Raw genomic sequence first — 21,417 nt, forward strand, 5'->3', positions numbered from 1 at the left:
CACAGATAGGGCCGACGGTCAGAATGCTTTCCCCAGAGTTGAAATGTCTCATACCAGGGGGGCAGACATTGAAGGCGAGGGAGGTAAAGTTCAAAGGGGAGAGATTTAAGAAGGGGTAACTCTTTCACACAGAGAGTGGTGCACATATGGAATGAGCTGCCAGAGAAAGTGGTTGAGGCTGGTACAATAACAACATTTTAAAAATATTTGGATAGATACACGGATGGATTTAGAAGGATATGGATCAAATGCAGGCAATTGAGTGGTCAGCATAGACCTGTTTGGACCGAAGGCCTGTTTCCATGCTGTATTACTTTATGAGTCCAGCTGATGTGCTCTTTTTACACAGAGTATGGAAAGATTGTCAAACGCACTACCAGAGGTGGGGGGTGGAGGCAGGTACGATGGGGGCGTTTAAGGGGCTTGAATGTGCAAGGGATGATGGGAAATGGACCAAGGGCAGGCAAGAGGGAATTGTTTAATTTGGCGTCATGCTCAACACAACACTGTGGGCCGAAGGGCCTGTTCCTGTGCTGTACTGTTCTGTGACATGTGGGGTCAAAATGTGCATCGGGATGAAAGAGAGATGGAACGGGCCTCAGTGCTTTCCTGTCCATCTCGGAGACAGTGGGGAAGACAAAATTGTGGCCAAATTTGCAGAGCGCGGGAAGACAGTTTGAATGGGGTCCTGCAGAGACGATGTCAACAGAATGCGCGATGTTGCAAATCAGTGCAGAGGTTGGCATTATCGAGTCAGAGAGACGCACAGCACGGAAACAGACCCTTCAGCCCAACCAGTCCATGCCGACCAGATATCCCAACCTAATCTAGTCCCATTTGCCAGCACCTGACCCATATCCCTCCAAACCCTTCGTATTCATGTCCCCATCCTGTTAAATATTGTCATTGTACCAGCCTCCATCACTTCCTCTGGCAGCTCATTCCACACACATACCACCCTCTGTGTGAAAAAGTTGTCCCTTAGATCCCTTTTATATCTTTCCCCTCTCACCATAAACCTACTCCCTCTAGTTCTGGACTCCCCCACCCCAGGGGAAAAGACCTTGTCTGTTTACCCTCATAATTTTGTAAACCTCTATAAGGTCACCCCTCAGCCTCCGACGCTCCAGGGAAAACAGCCCCAGTCTGTTCAGCCTCTCCCTGTAGCTCAAACCCTCCAACCCCAGCAACATGCTTGCATTCTTGTAAAGAATCCTGAAGCGAGGTTATAAGAGCGTGGGTCCACTGTTCAGCAACACACATGTTCCATACAACGGACCGACTCACAGATGCACACAGAGAGACGCTGGGCAAAGAGGAGAGGGAGGGTGGGCAGGACGGATGTGATGATAGGGAGACGTCAGGAGAGAGTGAGAGTAGGGCTACAGAGGGGAGTGGGGTTACAGAGGGGAGGGAGTTACAGAGGGGAGTGGGGTTACAGAGGGGAGGGAGTTACAGAGGGGAGTGGGGTTACAGTGAGGAATGGGGTTACAGAGGGGAGTGGGGTTACAGAGGGGAGTGGGGTTACAGTGGGGAATGGGGTTACAGAGGGGAGTGGGGCTACAGAGGGGAGTGGGGTTACAGAGGGGAGGGAGTTACAGAGGGGAGTGGGGTTACAGAGGGGAGGGAGGTATAGAGGGGAGGGAGTTACACAGGGGAGTGGGGTTACAGAGGGGAGGGAGTTACAGAGGGGCGTGTGGTTACAGAGGGGAGTGGGGTTACGGAGGGGAGTGGGGTTACATTGGGGAATGGGGTTACAGAGGGGAGTGGGGTTATAGAGGGGAGTGGGGTTACAGTGGGGAGGGAGTTACAGAGGGGAGGGAGTTACAGAGGGGAGGGAGTTACAGAGGGGAGTGGGGTTACGGAGGGGAGTGGGGTTACGGAGGGGAGTGGGGTTACAGTGGGGAATGGGGTTACAGAGGGGAGTGGGGCTACAGTGGGAGTTGCATTCAAATGAAGGCCTTCCCACAGAAACCATGACCTTTCAGATGGGTAGCGATGACACAGCAGATACAGACAGTGATGTTGTGAAGGCATGAGAAATTTCCCACCAGCTTAGCAGGACTTATACCCTTAATGGTAAGGTCCTGGGGAGTGTTGCTGAACAAAGAGACCTTGGAGTGCAGGTTCATAGCTCCTTGAAAGTGGAGTCGCAGGTAGATAGGATAGTGAAGGAGGTGTTTGGTATGCTTTCCTTTATTGGTCAGAGTATTGAGTACAGGAGTTGGGAGGTGATGTTGCGGCTGTACAGGACATTGGTTAGGTCACTGTTGGAATACTGCGTGCAATTCTGGTCTCCTTCCTATCGGAAAAATGTTGTGAAACTTGAAAGTGTTCAGAAAAGATTTACAAGGATGTTGCCAGGGTTGGAGGATCTGAGCTACAGGGAGAGGCTGAACAGGCTGGGGCTGTTTTCCCTGGAGCGTCGGAGGCTGAGGGGTGACCTTATAGAGGTTTATAACATCATGAGGGGCATAGGTAGGGTAAATAGACAATGTCTTTTCCCTGGGGTCGGGGAGTCCAGAACTAGAGGGCATAGGTTTAGGGTGAGAGGGGAAAGATATAAAAGGGACCTAAGGGACAACTTTTTCACACAGAGGGTGGTGCGTGTATGGAATGAGCTGCCAGAGGAAGTGGTGGAGGCTGGTACAATGACAACATTTAAGAGGCATCTGGATGGGGACATGAATAGGAAAGGTTTGGAGGGATATGGGCCAAGTGCTGGCAAATAGGACTAGACTAATTTAGGATATCTAGCTAGTATGGACGGGTTGGACCGAAGGGTCTGTTTCCGGTGCTGTACATCCCTAGTGGTGGCTGTGTGGAATGCTCTGCCCCAGAGGGCAGTGGAGGCCCAGTCTCTGGATTCATTTAAGAAAGAGTTGGATAGAGCTCTCAAGGATAGTGGGATCACGGGTTATGGAGATAAGGCAGGAACAGGATACTGATTAGGAATGATCAGCCATGATCATATTGAATGGCGGTGCAGGCTCGAAGGGCAGAATGGCCTACTCCTGCACCTATTGTCGATTGACTCTCTAACCTGTGAGGAGAAAGTGAGGACTGCAGATGCTGGAGATCAGAGCTGAAAATGTGTTGCTGGAAAAGCGCAGCAGATCAGGCAGCATCCAAGGAGCAGGAGATTCCTGATGAAGGGCTTATGCCCGAAACGTCGAATTTCCTGTTCCTTGGATGCTGCCTGACCTGCTGCGCTTCTCTAACCTGTGAGGCTGGTAGTGCTGCTGTTGAGGTGGAATATAATCAGGTGTTAATCCACATCAAACTGGGCTCATAGCCTGTGCTCTGAGTTAATCCAGGCAAACGTTCAGGGGGGAAGGAGCCAGAATTGCCTGAGAAACATTAGCCAGACGGTGAGAACATGCTGGCTGGAGATGGCGAGCACACTACACAGTTCCGCCTGTTTTGAATATGACAATTGCACAGGGACCATCAATATGTCAGTCCTCCCGAACGTAAACAATCAATTAAACCCTGACTTCTATTGTTCCCTTCTCTAGTCGAGCAAGTTTGTAAAAAATACAAGGTACCTTCAAACGTAATCATTGTTGTCTCGGCTGCTGGGGTGTTGTTCAGTGTGTCAGCTCACACACAGGGTCTAACAGCGTTTAGACGGGGAGCTGCAAGTTGTTCCAGCCCTGAAACGGAATTGGTGTTTACCCAGAGAAAAACGGAAAATGTGGGAAAACAGATTATCAGGAAACCGTTCAGCCTCCTTCAGCTGGATGGGTTGGTGTGACCCCTGGCCTGTGTTTTGATACGCGTGTCGGTTTGTTCGGTCAGTACGTGTCCGTTACGAGGCGGTTCTGGGACCCTGTGTCCAGCGCCAGCCTCCCTGCCGTGGGAAAGACTTTGGTGAAACTTGAAATGGTTCAGAAAAGATTTACAAGGATGTTGCCGGGATTGGGGAGTGGATTGAGCGACAGGGAGAGGCTGAACAGAATCATAGAAACCCTGCAGTTTGGATGAAGGCCATTCGGCCCATCGAGTCGATTTGGCCAATAGTACCCAGGGATGTGCATGTTAGGGTGGATTGGCCGTGCTAAATTGTCCCATAGTGCCCAGGGATGTGCAGGTTAGGGTGGATTGGCCACGCTAAATTGTCCCATAGGGCCCAGGGATGTGCAGGTTCGGGTGGATTGGCCGTGCTAAATTGTCCCATAGTGCCCAGGGATGTGCAGGTTCGGGTGGATTGGCCGTGCTAAATTGTCCCATAGTGCCCAGGGATGTGCAGGTTAGGGTGGATTGGCTGTGGGAAATTGCCCTGTAGCTTCGCAGGGATGGGGAGGCTGGGTGTGGAAGCCGTGGGAAATGGCAGGGTTACAAGGAAGGAGTTGGGTTGCGGCTTCGGAGAGTGGGCTTGGACTAGATGGGCCGAATGGCCTGCTTCTATACTGTAGCGATTCCCATGACTCTCAGCTGTGAACACAGAGGTCGATGGCAGGGAAGAGTTAAGGTGAGTTGACTTTGTTGTAGCTGATATATCCAAGAAAGGAGATTAATTTCTCGTGATGGGGAGTGAGATCCTTTGGTATCTGTCTGAAGGAGCTTGTCAGCTCTGCTGTTAAAGTTAATTTAAAATCATTTTAATAGATGCAAGACCATACCGGGTGACACAGGTGTTGATGATTAACTTTAATTCTTTGGGTCTCTCTTCTTCACGGTAATTGGCAATAATTAAATCCACCGTAATTAGGTGTCATTGTCATGTAAATATATGCACAAAGTACCATAAGTGCCTTCCTCTCCACTCACATCCTCACCCTCCCTCCACCTCCCTCACCCCCCCACCTCCCGCCTCCAGGATGTTTTCAAAGTGCCCAATTTCCTTCAGCGATGTTAGGCTGGGCCTGATCAGAGGGAGCCTGAACTTAAAGGCCTCGGGCCTGATGGAGGGCAGTTGGCTCTCCCCCGCACTTGTGCGGGCAGTTCCCTGGCCAGCTACTTGTGTAGGCCCCCTCTCCACCAGGGGAAGGGAGGGAAGGGAGGGGAGGGGAGGAGGGGAACCTTGAGATTTTGGGGGTAACTGCGAAATTTTGTTTGTTGGGGACTGCTCTTGTCAACCCTTCCAGGTGCTGTAACATAGCAACAGGGCGTCCATTTTGATTCCTTCACTTGATGGAACAAATGGCCATTCTGTTAAACAGCCGACTGTGTCGGTGGGCTGGTAATCCTCAGACCAAAGCTCTGCAGTTGTGGGTTCAAATCCCATCACTCCCCCCCGCAAGTTATTAGGATTTGGATTCAATTTAATAAAGAGGGCTGGCCTAATGATAACTATTCTTGTAGGGATAAAAATGACCCACCTGGCTCACTGAAGCCCCCTTACGGCCAAGGGGAAATCTAGTGTCCTGACCTGGGCCTACTCATACCTCCAGACCGCACTTGGTTTGTTGACTCATAACTGCCCCTCTGAACTGACCCAAGTGAGCCGCTCCGGTCATGGGGTAATTAGGAATGGGCAATAGCCAACGAACCTATGCACAGCACGATCCCACTGACAGGGACCTGATAGTGGTGAGGTCGGAGCATGAACGTCGGGCCCATGAGAAAATTCCGCTACCGTTCTCCAGAAAGGTGAGGCGGGCACTGAGGCAACATCGGTGTTCGGAAAATGGTATTTCCAACACTGCAGTCCAGAAAGAGGGGGAAGGTGAGAGGAGGAGCCTGAGGCCTTTAAGTTCAGGCTCCCTCTGATCAGGCCCGGCCTAACATCACTGAAGGAAATTGGGTGCGTTGAAAACATCCTGGGAGTGGGGGGAGAGGGGAGGGGTGGTGGTGAGGGAGGGGGAGGGAGGGTGAGGATGTGAGTGGAGAGGTTACGAGTTTGGAAGTGTAAGGATCTTTGGCAGATTTCTGCCGGGCATCTTGTCGATGGTACACGTGATTGTTAGTCGGGTTAGTGGTGGAGGGACTGGAGGTTGACGAGGGCGGATGGGATGCCCATCAAACTTTGGCATGGGTAGTTTCGAACTGCTCGAGTTTTGTTGGAGCTGCCCCCCATCCGGGGGCAAGTGGGGAGTATTCCCTCGCCCTCCTGGCTTGTGCCTCGTCGATGGTGGGGGACAAGCATCTGCCCAATCTGGGCCTACATGTGACTCCAGGCCCACAGCAGGGTAGGGGTTGACTCTTAACTGCCCCTCAAGGCAGTTAGGAATGGGGCAATAAATGTCGGGTCTTACCAGTGACCTTCCAAATTCCGTGATTCGAGAGGTGCAGGCCTAGTGATATGATTGCTGTTAATCCCAGAACCCAGGTGACGTTTTGGGGACTTGGGTTCGAAACCAGCCAATGGCACATGGTGAAATTTAACTTCAATAAAGAATCTTTGAATGAAGAATCTAATAATGGCCATGAATCCATCGCCCATTTCCCGGGAAAGCCCATCTGGTTCACTAATATCCCTTGAGAGAAGGCAATTGGCATCTTTACTTGGTCCGGGCCTACACGTGACTCAGACCCACAGTGATGTGGTTGACACTTAACGATGAGGTAATACATCCTGGTCTCGCCAGCGACCCCTCACCCCACGAATAAATAACAACAAAAACGAGTGAATGTTCAGTAATCCAATTCAAGAATCTATTGCCCATTTTTGATTTTTATGCGGTTCTCCAACCTTCCCTCGCCACCTCGATGGACTCCCCCCTTCGTTCTAACCCTCGTTAAAACCAAACAACTCACAATCTCAATGTCCATGATAACCAGCACTCACATAAAAGGCGATTAATTCCCTCAGGTTTATGGTTATGTATGGTCCCGAAAGATTGCGCTGGGCGCTGGTTTAGTGTTGATGCTAAACTATTTATTGCAAATGAGTTCAAAAATGATTGTAAAATATTGTGGCGCAGGATGTTACATGAATGCATTTAAATGCGAGGCAGCCGGAGAAATTAAACCCTCTGGCGCTCCTTTTTAAATTCCTAAATAATGAGATCAGCGAGATTGATTTGAAGCTATCCTTGGATGTTTTATGAAAGCTGGGCATCAGGGATAGATCCAAGAATAGGCCAAAAGTTAAGACAACTGGCCATTGTTTGGTTAAGCCAGACTCTCCCCAAAGTCTGGTCGAACCGTGGTTGAAGGAGTGAGTTTCAGGATTCTGATGCAGTGATAGCGAAGGAACGGCCAATATATTTCCGAGTTGGAACGGGGGTTGGGGGTGGCTAAGAGGGGAGCCCGCAGCGGGAAATGACTCTGAGTATCTGCTGCCCTTGTCTCTCAAGATGGGAGTGGTTGTGGGTTTGGAAGGTGCTGTCCAAGGATCTCTGGGGAGTCGCAGCGGTGCATCTTGTATTGAACTGAATTGAATTGATTGTCCCGCGTACCGAGGTTTTGTCTAGGGAGCAATCCAGGCAGATCTCAGAGTTAAGGAGCATCGATAGTAAATAACAGGGAAACAGCAGCATAAACAGACACACAGGAGAATATTTGTGAGTCCATTCAGTATCTAACAGATTCGGGTAGAGACTGTTTGGAAACCGGCTGGTGTGTGTGTGTGTGTTCAGGTTTCTGTACCCTCTCCCCGATGGTAGGGGTGGTAGAAAAACATCCCCAGGGTGGGATGGGTCTTTGAGAACGCTGGTGGCCTTTCCTTGACTCTGGGAGATGGATCATGTAGACGGGAGGTTGGCCTTTGTGATTGTCCAGGCCGAGTTCCCCACTCTCTGTAACCGTCTCCGATCCTGAGTGGGACAGTTGCTGTACCTGGTAGTGATACATCCAGACAGAACGCTCTCGATGGCGCACCTATAAAAGGGTATTCGCCGTCATGGCAAATCTCCTCGGCCGCTTGGGGGAAGAAGACGGTACACACTGCTGCGACCGAGCATCCATGGTCGACCGGGTGGGTGTTTGGGGATGCGGTGCCAATCTAGAGGGGGCTGCTTTGCCCTGGGTGGCGTCTTTCTGCAGGGTACCTGGTAGACCTCACAGGCCGGGGCTGAGCTTCGATGGTGGAGGGAGTGGACGTCGATGGTGGTGGATAGGATTCAGAGAGTGCGGTGCTGGAAAAGCGCAGCCGGCCAGGCAGCATCCGAGGAGCAGGAGAGTCGGTCATTCGAGCGTAACCTTTTTTGCCTGAAACGTCGGCTCTCCTGCTCCTCGGATGCTGCCTGACCGGCTGTGTTTTCCCAGCCCCACTGGTTTTGACTCTGATCTCCGGCATCTACATCCCTCATGTCCTCCCGGGTGGTGGGTAGGGGTACCAGTCCGGCGTGGGCATTGTTTTGGATGGTGTCAAACATCTCAGATATACTCTAAGAATAAGGAATGAGCCACTCCGCACTGAGATGCAGAAGAATCTCTTCCCCGGGGGAGTTAGGAACCTGTGGAATTCCCTCCCACGGGAAACTGTGGGGTCAGCTCATGAGATACATTCAAGAGGGAGCTGGACGTGACCCTTGTAGGAAAAGCAAGAAGGGTTTCAGAGAGAGAAAGCAGGAATAAGCTGCTGAGATTGGATGATCTTACTGAATGGAGGTGCAGACTTGAGGAGCCGAATGGCCTACTCCTGCACCTATTTTCTATGTTCCTTGAGTGTTACTGGAGCTGCACCCATCCAGGGTGAGTACTACCAATGAGCGTCAGGGGGTGGAGGGAGGGGGTGTGTGGCCAACTGAGTGGGGGATGCTTTCCCCCTGGATGGTGTCGAGTTCTTGAGTGTTGTTGGAGCTGCCCCCATCCAGGGGCAAGTGGGGAGTGTTCCCTCACCCTCCCGACTCGTGCCTTGTTAATGGTGGGACAGGGTTTGGTGGGGGGGTGAGCTACTCGCTGCAGGATTCCCCTCGACACGGAGATTTGGTGACTGCACCGGGAGCCGGGGTGAGAGAGCAGAGGGAGCGTAACCCTCGCTCCACACGACAGACAACGGACCCCCAGGGGCTTCAGCTCCCACCCCGCCCCCACCCCCATCCCCATCGACAACCCGGGGTTCAACACAGACTCTGGACTTGTCAAACTCCTTCCACACCTGCAGCTCCCCAACACCAACCACGTGACGGACCACAACGCAAAGGATTGTGGTGCCCGGACCCTGCCCAAGACCCCCAACACCTTCCTTCAAAATGTACACTCCTGAAGGAGAGGGAGAACCATTCAGTTCCATGGGACTTGAGCAACGCTAGAAACGAGACAGGTCTCCCCCCTGCCCAGCCCAGGACAGTTTGCAAGAAACAACAAAGTAGTGTTAATCCCGTTCGAGAGGAGAGTGACGATTCATTGTTGAGCAGATTGGGAAGAGGACCCCAATGGACTGGTTTCTGATGACTGACAGCTAACTTCCAAAGCCTCGGTTAGAAACTTTGGCAGGCAGGCTCTGGTCAGGTGTGACATTGACCTGAGGGGTGAACTCGATAGGGCTATAGCAGAGTGGCTCCAAGACAGGGAATTAGACTGTCTGGGAACCGGGTCAATGAAGACTCAACCGCCCCCCCCCCCCCACCCCCCCCACACACACACACACTCTCACACTCACACACACACACACTCTCACACACACACACACTCTCACACACACTCTCACACACACACACACACTCACACACACTCACACTCACACACACACACACACACACTCACACACACATTCACACACACTCACACTCTCTCACACACACTCTCACACACACCCTCACACACACACTCACACTCACACACACACATTCACACACACTCACACTCTCTCACACACACTCTCACACACACCCTCACACACACACTCACACTCACACACACACACTCTCACACACACCACTCTCACACACACACACTCACACACACTCACACACACTCACACTCACACACACTCTCACACTCACACACACACAAACACACACTCACACATACTCACGCACACACACTCTCACATACATACACATACACACTCAGACCCACACTCTCTCACACACACACACACTCTCACACACACAAACACACAGGCACACACTCACACACAGATACAGACACAGGCACACACACACACACACACACACAGACACAGACAGACAGACACACACACACACACACACCTATGGTGGGAGCATTCAGACCAGAGGAAGGCCAATCTCGGAGGAGGGCTGAGATGTGGATGGAACAGAAGGAAGCTGGAGAAATGTTGGGTCATAGAGTCGTAGAGACGTACAGCACAGAAACAGACCCTTCGGCCCAACCAGTCCATGCCAACCAGATATCCCAACCCAATTTAATCCCACCTGCCAGCACAAGGCCCATATCCCTCCAAACCCTTCCTATTCATGTCCCCATCCAGATGCCTTTTAAATGTTGTCATTGTACCAGCCTCCACCACTTCCTCTGGCAGCTCATTCCATACACGCACCACCCTCTGTGTGAAAACGTTGCCCCTTAGGTCCCTTTTATGTCTTTACCTGTTCACCACAAACCTAACCTCACTAGTTCTGGACACCGCGTGTCTGGAGCAGAAAGGGTCTTGAAGCCAGGGCCTTCAACCCCAGAGGTTAAGACATTACCATTGGAAACTGGACATTGGGAACAAAGCCTACACCTCACCTGGCTGACACAGCCACTTTCTCCAATAGCAACTCCTCAAGTGATATAATTAAGAATAAAAATTACATAAAACGTAAAAATAAAATTAAAATTAAAATTAAAGCTCCAACAAAAATTAAAAATAAGAATAAAAATTAAAAGTAAAATCAAAATTAAAATGAAAACTATAACTAAAATCAAAATTAAAAATAAAATTATAAATATAGACAAAATTAAAAATAATAAAAATAAAAGTGATAATAAAAATAAAATTTCAACTAAAATTAAAATTTTAAATAAAATTAAAAATAAAAATAGCAGTGATAATAAAAATAAAATTTAAGCTAAAATTAAGATTTAAAATATAATTAAAAATAAAAGTGATATTAAAAATAAAATTTAAACTACAATTAAAAGTTAAAAAGAAATTAAAATTAAAAATAAAATTTGAACTGAAATTAAAATTTAAAATAAAATTAGAAATAAAAATAGAAGTGATAAGAAAAATAAAATTTAAGCCAAAATTAAGATTTAAAATAAAATTAAAAATAAAAGTGATATTAAAAGTAACATTAAACTAGAATTAAGATTTAAAATAAAATTAAAACTAGTTTTGATAATAAAAATAGCATTTAAACTAAAATTAAAAGTTAAAAAGAAATAAAAATTTAAAATAAAAATAAAATTTCAACTAAAATTAAAATTTTAAGTAAAATTAAAAGTAAAAATATAAGTGAAAATAAAAATAAAATTTAAACTAAAATTAAGATTTAAAATAAAATTAAAAATAAAATTGAGAATAAAAGTAGCATTTAAACTAAAATTAAAAATTATAAAGAAATTAAAATTGAAAATAAAAATAAAATTTCAACTGAAATTAAAATTAAAAATAAAAATAAAATTTCAACTGAAATTAAATTTTAAAGTAAAATTAAAACTAAAAATAGAAGAGATAATAAAATAACATTTAAACTAAAATTAAAAAGAAATTAAAATTACAAAGAAAAATAACATTTCAACTAAAATTAAAATTTTAAACAAAATTAAAAATAAAAATAGAAGTGATGATGAAAATAAAAGTGAAAATAAGAAGGTACCTGCTAACTGGAATTCACTTTGCCACAGAGACATCTGAGAATTGTTAGCCAAATACTGATGCCAACCGATGATCAGCCTGACTCTGTTCGGCTTTGTCTTGTTTGAAAAGCCTGCTAATCCACTGCTGCTTCCTTGTGGACCATGACCATCGTCACAGAGCCAGCCAACCGCATCTGGTCACTTTTATGTTTTGTTCAGATTCTCTCTGGCCTTTTCCCTCCCTGGGCTTTCCCCTCCCTCCCCAATGACTTGGATTCTCCTTAACCTTGGAAGGAAGGCCCAAACCAGGGCAGGAAGGCATTCTTCCTCCCCCTCAGCCGACTGCTGCCTTAAAGTTTATCCAGTGTCCCCCCACCGTGCCCTCTCCCCCCTCCCCTGCCTCCTCAATTCCCCACCACCTTAGAGAGAAGCCATTCCTCCTTATCGCTGGGTTAAATCTGCTCCCTTCCCCTTATCCTGAAACGATAGCCTCTCGTTCTAGATTGCCTCCCTCCCCATGAGGAAACACCCTCTCTATTTGTCAATCCCACCCTCCTTCAGCGTTGTACAGAGCTCCATTAGATCTCCTCTCGATCCTCCCAACTCCACAGAGTATCGGCCTGAGCTGCTCCATCTCCCTTCATGAGACCAACTCCCCTCGTCTCTGGGATCGAATCGAGTGACCCTTTTCTGAACTGCTCACTCCATCCCTCCTCGAGTGAGGGGACCGAGACTGTACACAATACTCCAGCTATGGCCCCATGAATGTCTTCTACAGTTTCAGCAACATTTCCCTCTCTTTTAGACCTTTAGCAATAAATTCCATCTTCGTTCCTTATTACCTGCGGTATCTACATCCTGGGTGTTCTGTGATTTTTGTTGCACACGGACATCTAATCGAAATATTCTAAAGTTTTTCTCTGTTTACATGATGAGTTGTATCTCTGTCCCTCCAACCCAAATAGATAACCTCACACTTATCCACGTTTCCAGCAATGTCCTTTTGGTTACGAGAAATCACAACAGGTTAGCTCTGATGAAGAGTCATCTGGATTTGAACTTTCTCTCTCTCTCTCTCTCTCTCTTTCTCTCTCTCTCTTTCTCTTTCTCTCTCTCTTTCTCTCTCTCTTTCTCTCTCTCTCTCTCTCTCTCTCATCTATCTATCTCACGGATGCTGCCTGACCCCCGCAGTGATTTCCAACACTTTGTTATTTTCAGTACCGATTCCAGCATCTGCAGTAACTTGCCTCTCGATTGCTATCTTGTTTTAAAATTTATTTTGTGGGATGTGGACGCCTCTGGCCGGGCCCAGCATTAATCACCCCCCTGTCCCTAGTTGCCTCCCTTGAGAAGGTGGGGGGGTGAGCGGCCATCTTGAACCGCTGCAGTCCATGTGCTGTGGGTCAGACCCACAATGCACTGGGGGAGGGAGCTCCAGGATCCTGACCCAAGGAAAGGCCAATATATTCCCAAATCGGGATGGGGAGCGATGGGAACTTGCGGAGGGGGTGGGGATCCCATCTATCAGCTGCCCCTTGTCCTTCTAGATGGAAGTGGTGGTGGGTTTGGAAGGTGCTGTTTGAGGGATTTTGAGTGAATTTCTACAGTGCACCTTGTAGATGGTGCACACTGCTTTACTCGTTCTGTGAGATGGAAGTGGTGCTGGGTTTGGAAGGTGCTGTTTGGGGGATCTTGAGTGAATTTCTACAGTGCATCTTGTAGATGGTACACACTGCTGTAGTTGTTCTGTGAGATGGAAGTGGTGCTGGGTTTGGAAGGTGCTGTTTGGGGACCCTCGGGGAGTTGCTGCAGTGCATCTTGTAGCTGGGACACACTGCTTGCTACTGAGCGTCGGTGACTGTGCCACTATTAGCACTGGCTCCTTCCCAATGCGTGTCAAATCCTGGAATTATCACAACACATCGTCTGGTTGCTTTTAACGAAATTGTTCACGCACATGGAGAACGATATTAACTCGGTGGTTAGAAAAAAATCCGAATCGATTCATGTCAGGAGCTTTCCTCTGTTTGACACCTCCCGCCGCAGGATGGCTTAGGATGGCCTGAACGAGCACGATGAGATGAGGAATAAGTGTTACGGCCCTCAATAGCATCGTCAAGTCATAAAGACCCTGATGCGTAGCTGCTTCCCATCTGCCACTTTGCAGACGTGTTGCCCTGGCGACGGTTGGATAGCCAGGTAGATCTTGCAGTCGGAGACACAGAAGGGAGCGGGAACAGACTTTAACCTCCCCAGCTAACGCGCCGACCTCGAGCCCCATCCCCCACTCTGTCCTCCTGCGTCCAGACGTCACCCGATCGCAGACCTTTGCGCTTCATCCATGGGCCCGACCTGTGTTGGCTCCCGTCCCTGGTGAGGCTGGGTTGCCCTGTTGGACCTGCTGCGCGCCGACCCCTCCCCTCCACCGCCCTCAGGGAGGGAATTCCAGGGATTTTGACGCTGAAGGGACGTTTCCACGTCGGGATTGGAGGAGGGGGGGGGGGCTCGGAGTGGATTTTGAAAGAAATCTTCACCTCAGGGAGAGCCTGTGGGGTTCACCGTCACCGAAAGGGCTGGAGGCCGAAACGTCGAATGTTTGCCAGAAGGAGTTGGATATAGTTCTCGGGGCTAAAGGGATCAAAGGGGTGTGGAGTAGAAGGCCGGAACAGGGGACTATGTTGGATGGTTCACCCACCGTCCTATTGAATGATGTGGTAAACTTGAATGGCCTACTCCTTTTCCTGTGTTTATGCTGTGGCCTATGAGGCAGAATTATGTCTTCACTCAGGGACTTGTGAACCTTTGGAACCCTGCCTTTAGAACCATACAGGATCTCTCCAGGCAGAAAGAGGCCGTTCGGCCCATCCCGAGGAGCGTCCATTGTCCGAACGGGCTCCATACCGAGAATCCATCCTTGAGAATCCAGGGCTCGGGCACGGGACGCCAATAGAATTTACTTGGGGAATCCAGGGCCCCGCTCCCGCCCGGACGCAACATCCCTTTGCCCCTTCCCGGAGCGGGGGAACGTTTCGTCAGTGGGAGAGAAGGCCTGGCAGGGACATTTCCGACCGCGTCGCTGTGGGGTCTGGAGTCATACGTCGGGCCCAAACCGAGTACAGACGGGCAGATTCCCTCACGCGACGTACGGTCGGGAACCAGGCGCCATTTTCAACCGCTGTCCACGGCATGAGTCTGGGCCCCCATCGGCACGGCCTGGTCCCAAATCCGGATCCGGGCCTGGGGGAGAGGCCGGGTGGATGGGCGGTGCAGGTAGGAGCTGGCTCTGATAGGTCAGTGGGAAGGAAGACGGACAGGTAGGGTCAGGCCAAGGAGTTGGGACGGAGAGGGGAGAGGTCCAATCCCGGGATGGGGGTTGGGGAGATTTAGAATTCTACGTCGAGGCCTTGCGGTTGTAAGCTCCCGAGTTTGGAAGTTGAGGTGTTCCTCCTTCAGTTTGCCTGGGGCCTTGTGTTGAAGGTGGAGGAGGCCCAGGATGGACATATCATGGAGTGGGGGTTGGAGTGGGAGGGGGTGCTGAACTGGAAGGTGGGGTCGATTGGAGAGTAGGGACCAGAGGTGTTCCCGGAACCGGTCTCCGAGTTACCGTACAGTCTCTCCCATGAGGAGCAGACCACATCAGATTCGAGGAAATGCAGGCCGGACTTGGAATGGTGCTTTGGAGGGAAGACATTCCAGATCCTCACTCCCTCCAAGATAAAGCAGAGATACAGAGACAGAGAATGAGCAGGAGAGCCGGGCATCAGAGAGAGAGCAGACTGGGTCCTGAAGATAAAGAAAGCATAGAGAAACTGCAGAGAGAGAGAGAGGGAGATGGAGAGAGAGAGAGAGAGAGAGAGAGAGAGAGGATGATGGAGAGAGAGAGGAGATGGAGAGAGACAGACAGAGAAAGAGAGAGATGGAGATAGCAATGGGGGGAAGAGAGAGAGAAATGGGGAGAGAGAGAGAGAGAGACGGAGAGAGAAAGAAAGAGGTGTAGATGGAGAGAGAGAGAGGCAGATGGAGAGAGAGACAGAGAAAGAGAGAGCTGGAGAGAGAGATGGGGAGGTGTGAGAGAGGGAGAAAGAGAGAGAGGTGTAGATGGAGAGAGAGAGAGAGGGAGATGGAGAGAGAGAGAAGGAGATGAAGAGAGGTGTAGAGAGAGAGAGTGACGGAGAGAGGGAGAGACAGAGCTGGAGAGAGAGAAACAGAGAGAAATATAGAGAGATGGGGGTAGATAGATGGGGGAGAGAAAGAGATGGGGACAGAGATGGGGAGAGAGATGGAGAGAGAGAGAGAGAGACGAAGAGATGGGGTGAAAGAGAGAGAGAGAAAAGCAGGGAGTGACAGAGAGAGAGAAGGAGAGGCAGAAAGAGAGAGAGAAGGGATGGACAGATGAGAGCAGACTTGGTTTGGAGATAAAGGAAACACAGTGACTGAGAAACTCGAGAGAGAGAGAGAGAGAGGCCAGATGGAGAGCACGGAGGAGTGCAGAGCTAAAGGAAGCATGGAGATTGAGAAAATAGAAGGAGAGAGAAGGGCCAGACAGAGAGAGAGGGAAGACTGGCTCTGGAAATAAAGGAAGTTGAGGGACCAGAGAGAGAAGGGACAGACAGAATGGAGGATATAAAGGCAGCACAGGGACTGAGGAATCACAGAGAGTGCGACAGAGAGAGAGAGAGAGGGAGGGGGGATGGACAGAGTGAGAGTAAACTGCGTTTGAAAATAAAGGCAGCACAGAGATTGAGGAATAACAGAGAGAGAGAGAGAGAGGGGATGGACAGAGTGAGAGTAAACTGGGTTTGAAGATAAAGGCAGCACAGAGATTGAGAAACAAGGGAGAGAGAGAAAGAGAAATGACAGGGTGAGTGCAGACTGGTTCTGGAGATTGAGGAAACAAAGAGAGAGATAGACAACCCAGCGATAGAGAGAGAGAGTGAGAGAGAGAAAACAAACAGAGAGTATAGAGGAGACATAGGCAGCAGAGAGAGAGTTTCTAAATTTGAAACCAGAGAGAGAGAGATTAGCCAGACAAAGAGTGTGGAAAAGTGCAGAGATAAAGAAAGCACAGAGATTGTGGAATCACGTAGAGAGAGAGAAGGTTTGGACAGAGAGAACAGGCTGGTTCTGGAGATAAAGGAAACAGTGGGATCTAGAGAACTCAGACATACAGAGACAAGGGCCAGACAGAGAGAGCAGAGATGAAGCAAGCACTGGAATTACAGAATCACAAGGAGAGAGAGAGAAGGGATGGACAGAGAGAGAGAGACAGAGCGGAGAGGTGGTTCTGAAGATAAAGGAAGTGGAAGTACCAGAGATAGAGAGAGAGAGAGGGCCAGACAGAGAGAGGGGAGGAGTGCGGGTATTAGGGAGAAATCATGTCAAAAAACTACAGAAAAACAGAGATTGCAGAGAGAACTGAGAAGATGGAAATCAGAATCAATGGGCTGTAAATTCCCTGGAGTACAATTCTGAGTGCTAACGGAAAGCAATTAAGGGGGTGCGGTGTTAAATCTTCCCCGGGCCTCTGTGGTACGAAGCGTTTATCTTGTGGGCCCTGTGCTCCTCTGCAAGTTCAATATTTGCAAGTTGAAAACTCGCTTTCGATAAGGTGATAATTGTCGAATTGTTAATCAGATTTAATTGCAGCTCCCTTGGAAATGTAAAAATAGCGCTAATCTACTATCTTTCAGAACAGGAACCATGATTATCAGGAAAAATTATAAGCCACTTGGCATGAATGATCATTTACCGGTTATTAGGCCCTGCCGGGTGATGGGGAATTAATTTGCGTGTCGGTGTGAGATTCGAGAGATTGCACACTGACAGGGAGGGAAACGGGCCATTATCTGCCTCCCTTAGAAAGGCTGTTCCCTTCCTGGGCGCTATGCAAATGAAAGGCGTCAGGGTCAGTGATTTGCACGGCACTGCATCACGGAGGGCGCCTCGTTAGCGATGGGGATTTTTGACCATCACATCCTAAGGGATTGAGGCAGAAGTTGGCCATTCAGCCCCTCTATTTCTGCTCCGTCATCCCTCGCATCCGTTTTCCCTTGATTCCCCAACAGATCGGGAATCCGGCTAGGAAAGAGACATAGGACTGTGGATGCTGGGAGTCAAAAACAGAAACAGAAATGGCTGGAAAACATCTGGCAGCACCTGTGGAGAGAGAGAGAGAGTAGAGTGTGACGATGCTCCAGGTTTAAGTGGTTATTTCACCCTGGATGTTTTTTGTTGAAGGGGGTTTGTCACACAGACATACTGAGCAGTGGCTCAACGCAATGGAGTAAACAGCTTAGAATCGTGGAGATGTACAGCACGGAAACAGACCCTTCGGCCCAACCCAAGCTAGTCCCACCTGCCAGCACCCGGCCCATATCCATCCAAACCCTTCCTATTCATGTCCCCATCCAGATGCCTTTTAAATGTTGTCATTGTACCAGCCTCCACCACTTCCTCCAGCAGCTCATTCCATACACGCACCACCCTCCTAGTGAAAAAGTTGGCCCTTAGGTCCCTTTTATATCTTTCCCCTGTCACCCTAAACCTCTGCCCTCTAGTTCTGCACTCCCCCACCCAGGGAATCTATTTACCTTATCCGTGCCCCCTCATGATTTTATATACCTCGATAAGGTCACCCCCTCAGCCTCCAGGGAATACAGTCCCAGGTTCCTTTTATATCTTTCCCCTCTCACCCTAAACCCATGCCCCTCTAGTTCTGGACTTCCCGACTCCTGGGAAAAGACTTTGTCTATTTACCCTATCCATGCCCCTCATGATTTTATAAACCTCTATCAGGTCACCCCATCAGCCTCCAACACTCCAGGGAAAACAGCCCCAGCCTATTCAGCCTCTCCCTGTCAATCAAACCCTCCAACCCTGGCAACATCCTTGTAAATCAGTTCTTGTTTTTTTAAAAAATGTTTGAACAATAGAAGCGGCCTGGCTGGGTGTGGCCAGCTCTCACTGAATCAGGATTTCTAGTTTTTGTTTTTAGGTTTAGTTTTACGTGGTTGCTGTTGTGGGCTTAAAAGTTATTTTCCCCCTCTCTCGATTACAGCCAGATGCTGGGATTTCTCTTCCTAGCTTGCTGGATTGCGTATGAGACAAGATCTGTTTTTCTGAATTTGCCTTTTCACCAAAGGGTGCGCTTATGGGATGTTACTATGTTGGAACCATTAATTAGTAATAGTTGTTGTATCTATTATTGGGTTAAGTTTTCCAATAGGTTGTTGTAAATTGCTCTTTATTCTGTTTGGATTTTAACTACAGTGTTTTAATAAATTGTGTTTTATTTAACATAATTCGATCAGACAAATTACATCTGGAACACACTTGCCTTAAAAATAAGGAAAAGTTAGGATCTCAGCTCCCTTTTTAAAATACTTTGGTGGAGGGGGGGTTTGGTCTGGTTAATTTTTCAGGTCCAAAATGGAATCTATCTGTCTCAGCCTTAAATATACACACAGAGTCTGCCCCCTCTACAGCTCCCTGAGTTACAAAGATTCACAAACCTCTGACAGAAGAAATTCCTCCTTAAATCGGTGCCCCTTTATTCCGAGACTGTGTCCTCTGGACCTAGAGTTCCCCCATGAAGGGGGGAAACACCCTCTCAGCATTGACCCTGACAACCCCCTCAATAAGAGATCACCTCCCATCTTTCTCAACTGCAGTGGATAGAGTCCCAACCTGTTTAACGTTTGTTCATGAGACAATCCCTCCAGACCAAGGATCATCCTCGCGAACCGTTTCTGTAACTGCCTGCAATGAAATGATGTTTTGTTACGGTGAGAGATGTATCATAGAGACAGCTTCTCAGTGAGGAGCTGTTATTGGGAGAGAGGGTTAGAGTCTGGAAGGGTTAGGATTAAGGAGTCGATTAAGGATCGGGTTAAGGCTAGGCTTCAATTAGAGTCAGGGTTAGGGATTGGAGTAGGATTAGGGTTAATGTTAGGTTTAGGGTGAAGGTTAGGTTTAGGTTAGAGTCAGGGTTAGGAATTGGAGTAGAGTTAAGTTTAAGGTTAGGGTTGAGGTTAAGGTTAGGTTTAGGGTTAAGGCTAGTTTTAGGGTTAGGGTTAAGGTTTGGGTAAGGGTTAAGGTTTGGGTTAGGGTTAGGGTTGAGGTTACAGTTAAGGTTGAGGTTAGGATTAGGGTTGAGGTTAGGTTTAGGGTTATTGTTAAGATTAAATTTCATGTTAGGTTTAAGGTTCAGGTTATGGTTAAGTTTTGGGTTAGTGTTAGGGTTGAGGTTAAGATTAATTTCAGGATCGGATTATGAGTTAAGGTTAGGATTAGAGTTAAGGTTTGGGTTGGGATTCAGGTTAGGGTTAAGGTTAGGTATAGGGTTACCGTTAGGTTTAGGGTTAGGGCTAAGGTTAAGGTTTGAGTTGGAATTAAGGTTCGGGGTAGAATTAGAGTTAAGGTTCGGTTTAAGGTTAAGTTTAAGGTTCAGGTTTGGGTTAAAGTTAGGTTTAGGATTAAGTTCAGGTTTAGGATTAAGGTTCAGGTTAGGGTTAAGGTTCAGGTTAGGGTTAAGGGCTGGGTTCGGGTTAGGGTTAAGTTTAAGACTAAGGTTAGGGTTTTGAATTAGGGTTAGGATTAGAGTTACGGTTCAAGATGGGGTTAGGATTAAGGTTAATGTTAGGTTTACGGATTGGTTTCATGCTTGGAGGAGACTTCCTTGACACTGTTCTGGTGCATGGTGACATTACAATACCCGGTATAACCCAGCTCCCTTTACCCTGATAGACAGCAAGGACAGGCAGGTGTTGTAAGTCAGATGCAGAGCTGGTAAAGCAGGGCAGAGCTTTGGAGTATTGGACCGAGACGCTGGGTCAGGACAGCCTGAACACCCCCTGCGCTTCTCCAGCTCCCCCTTCCTCCCTGGTGTATGCCAGCTGTCTAACGGTCTGTCTTTCTCTCCCGCCCCGCTCCCCCCCACCCCTCGGCAGCGAAGGAAGAGTCTGTAGCCACCTTCAAGGGCACGGAGTTCTTCTGCTACGACCTCTCGCACAACCCCATCCAGAGCAGCAGCGATGAGATCACCCTCTCCTTCCGGACCCTGCAGCGCAACGGCCTCATCCTGCACACGGGCAAGTCGGCCGACTACGTCAACCTGGCGCTGAAGAATGGCGCCGTCTCGTTGGTCATCAACCTGGGCTCGGGGGCCTTCGAGGCCCTGGTGGAGCCGGTCAACGGCAAGTTCAATGACAACGGCTGGCACGACGTCCGGGTCACCCGCAACCTCCGTCAGGTAATGACCGCGTGGCCGAGCCCTCTCTCTCTCGGGGGGGGGGGGGGGCTGCGGGGGGGAGGGGAGACAGACAGCAGGGGGAGGTCTCGCTGGGACCCCCTGCTCGGCGCAAGTTGTTCCTCCCCGTATCGGCGGGGGTCGGGAGGGGCATTCGATGGACGCCCCGCTGAAGGGGGGGAGGGGAGGGAGGGCCACTTTCCCAGGGGGAGTCGTGCAGCACGGGAGACAGACCCTTTGGTCCAACCCGTCCCTGACCGTCCTAAAGTTAATCCGGTCCCATTTGCCAACGCTTGGCCCATATCCCTCCAAAGGAGAAAGCGAGGAACTGCAGATGCTGGAGATCAGATTCGAGTGAGAGAGCGGGGTGCTGGAAAAGCACAGCAGGTCAGGCAGCATCCGAGGCGCAGGAGGTTCCGTGTTTCGGGCAGGAGCCCTTCAACAGGAATCTGTTGATGAAGGGCTCCTGCCCGGAACGTCGGTTTTCCTGCTCCTCGGATGCTGCCTGACCTGCTGTGCTTTTCCAGCGCCACACTCTTGACCCCCACATCACTCCAAACCCTTCCTAT

General features: G+C 49.1%; 1 protein-coding gene across 1 annotated transcript in view; it reads left to right on the plus strand.

Annotated features, from left to right (window-relative positions):
• Window positions 1-21,417, plus strand: part of LOC132836189 (neurexin-2-like) — a 1,025,492-nt gene that overhangs the window by 260,361 nt on the left and 743,714 nt on the right. The window contains exon 8 of the mRNA XM_060855516.1: window positions 20,550-20,851. Coding sequence (XP_060711499.1) covers window positions 20,550-20,851 — 302 coding nt within the window. The remainder of the gene's footprint in view (window positions 1-20,549; window positions 20,852-21,417) is intronic.

Source organism: Hemiscyllium ocellatum, chromosome 46 (genome assembly GCF_020745735.1).
Source record: "Hemiscyllium ocellatum isolate sHemOce1 chromosome 46, sHemOce1.pat.X.cur, whole genome shotgun sequence".
NCBI classification, from domain to species: Eukaryota; Metazoa; Chordata; class Chondrichthyes; order Orectolobiformes; family Hemiscylliidae; genus Hemiscyllium; species Hemiscyllium ocellatum.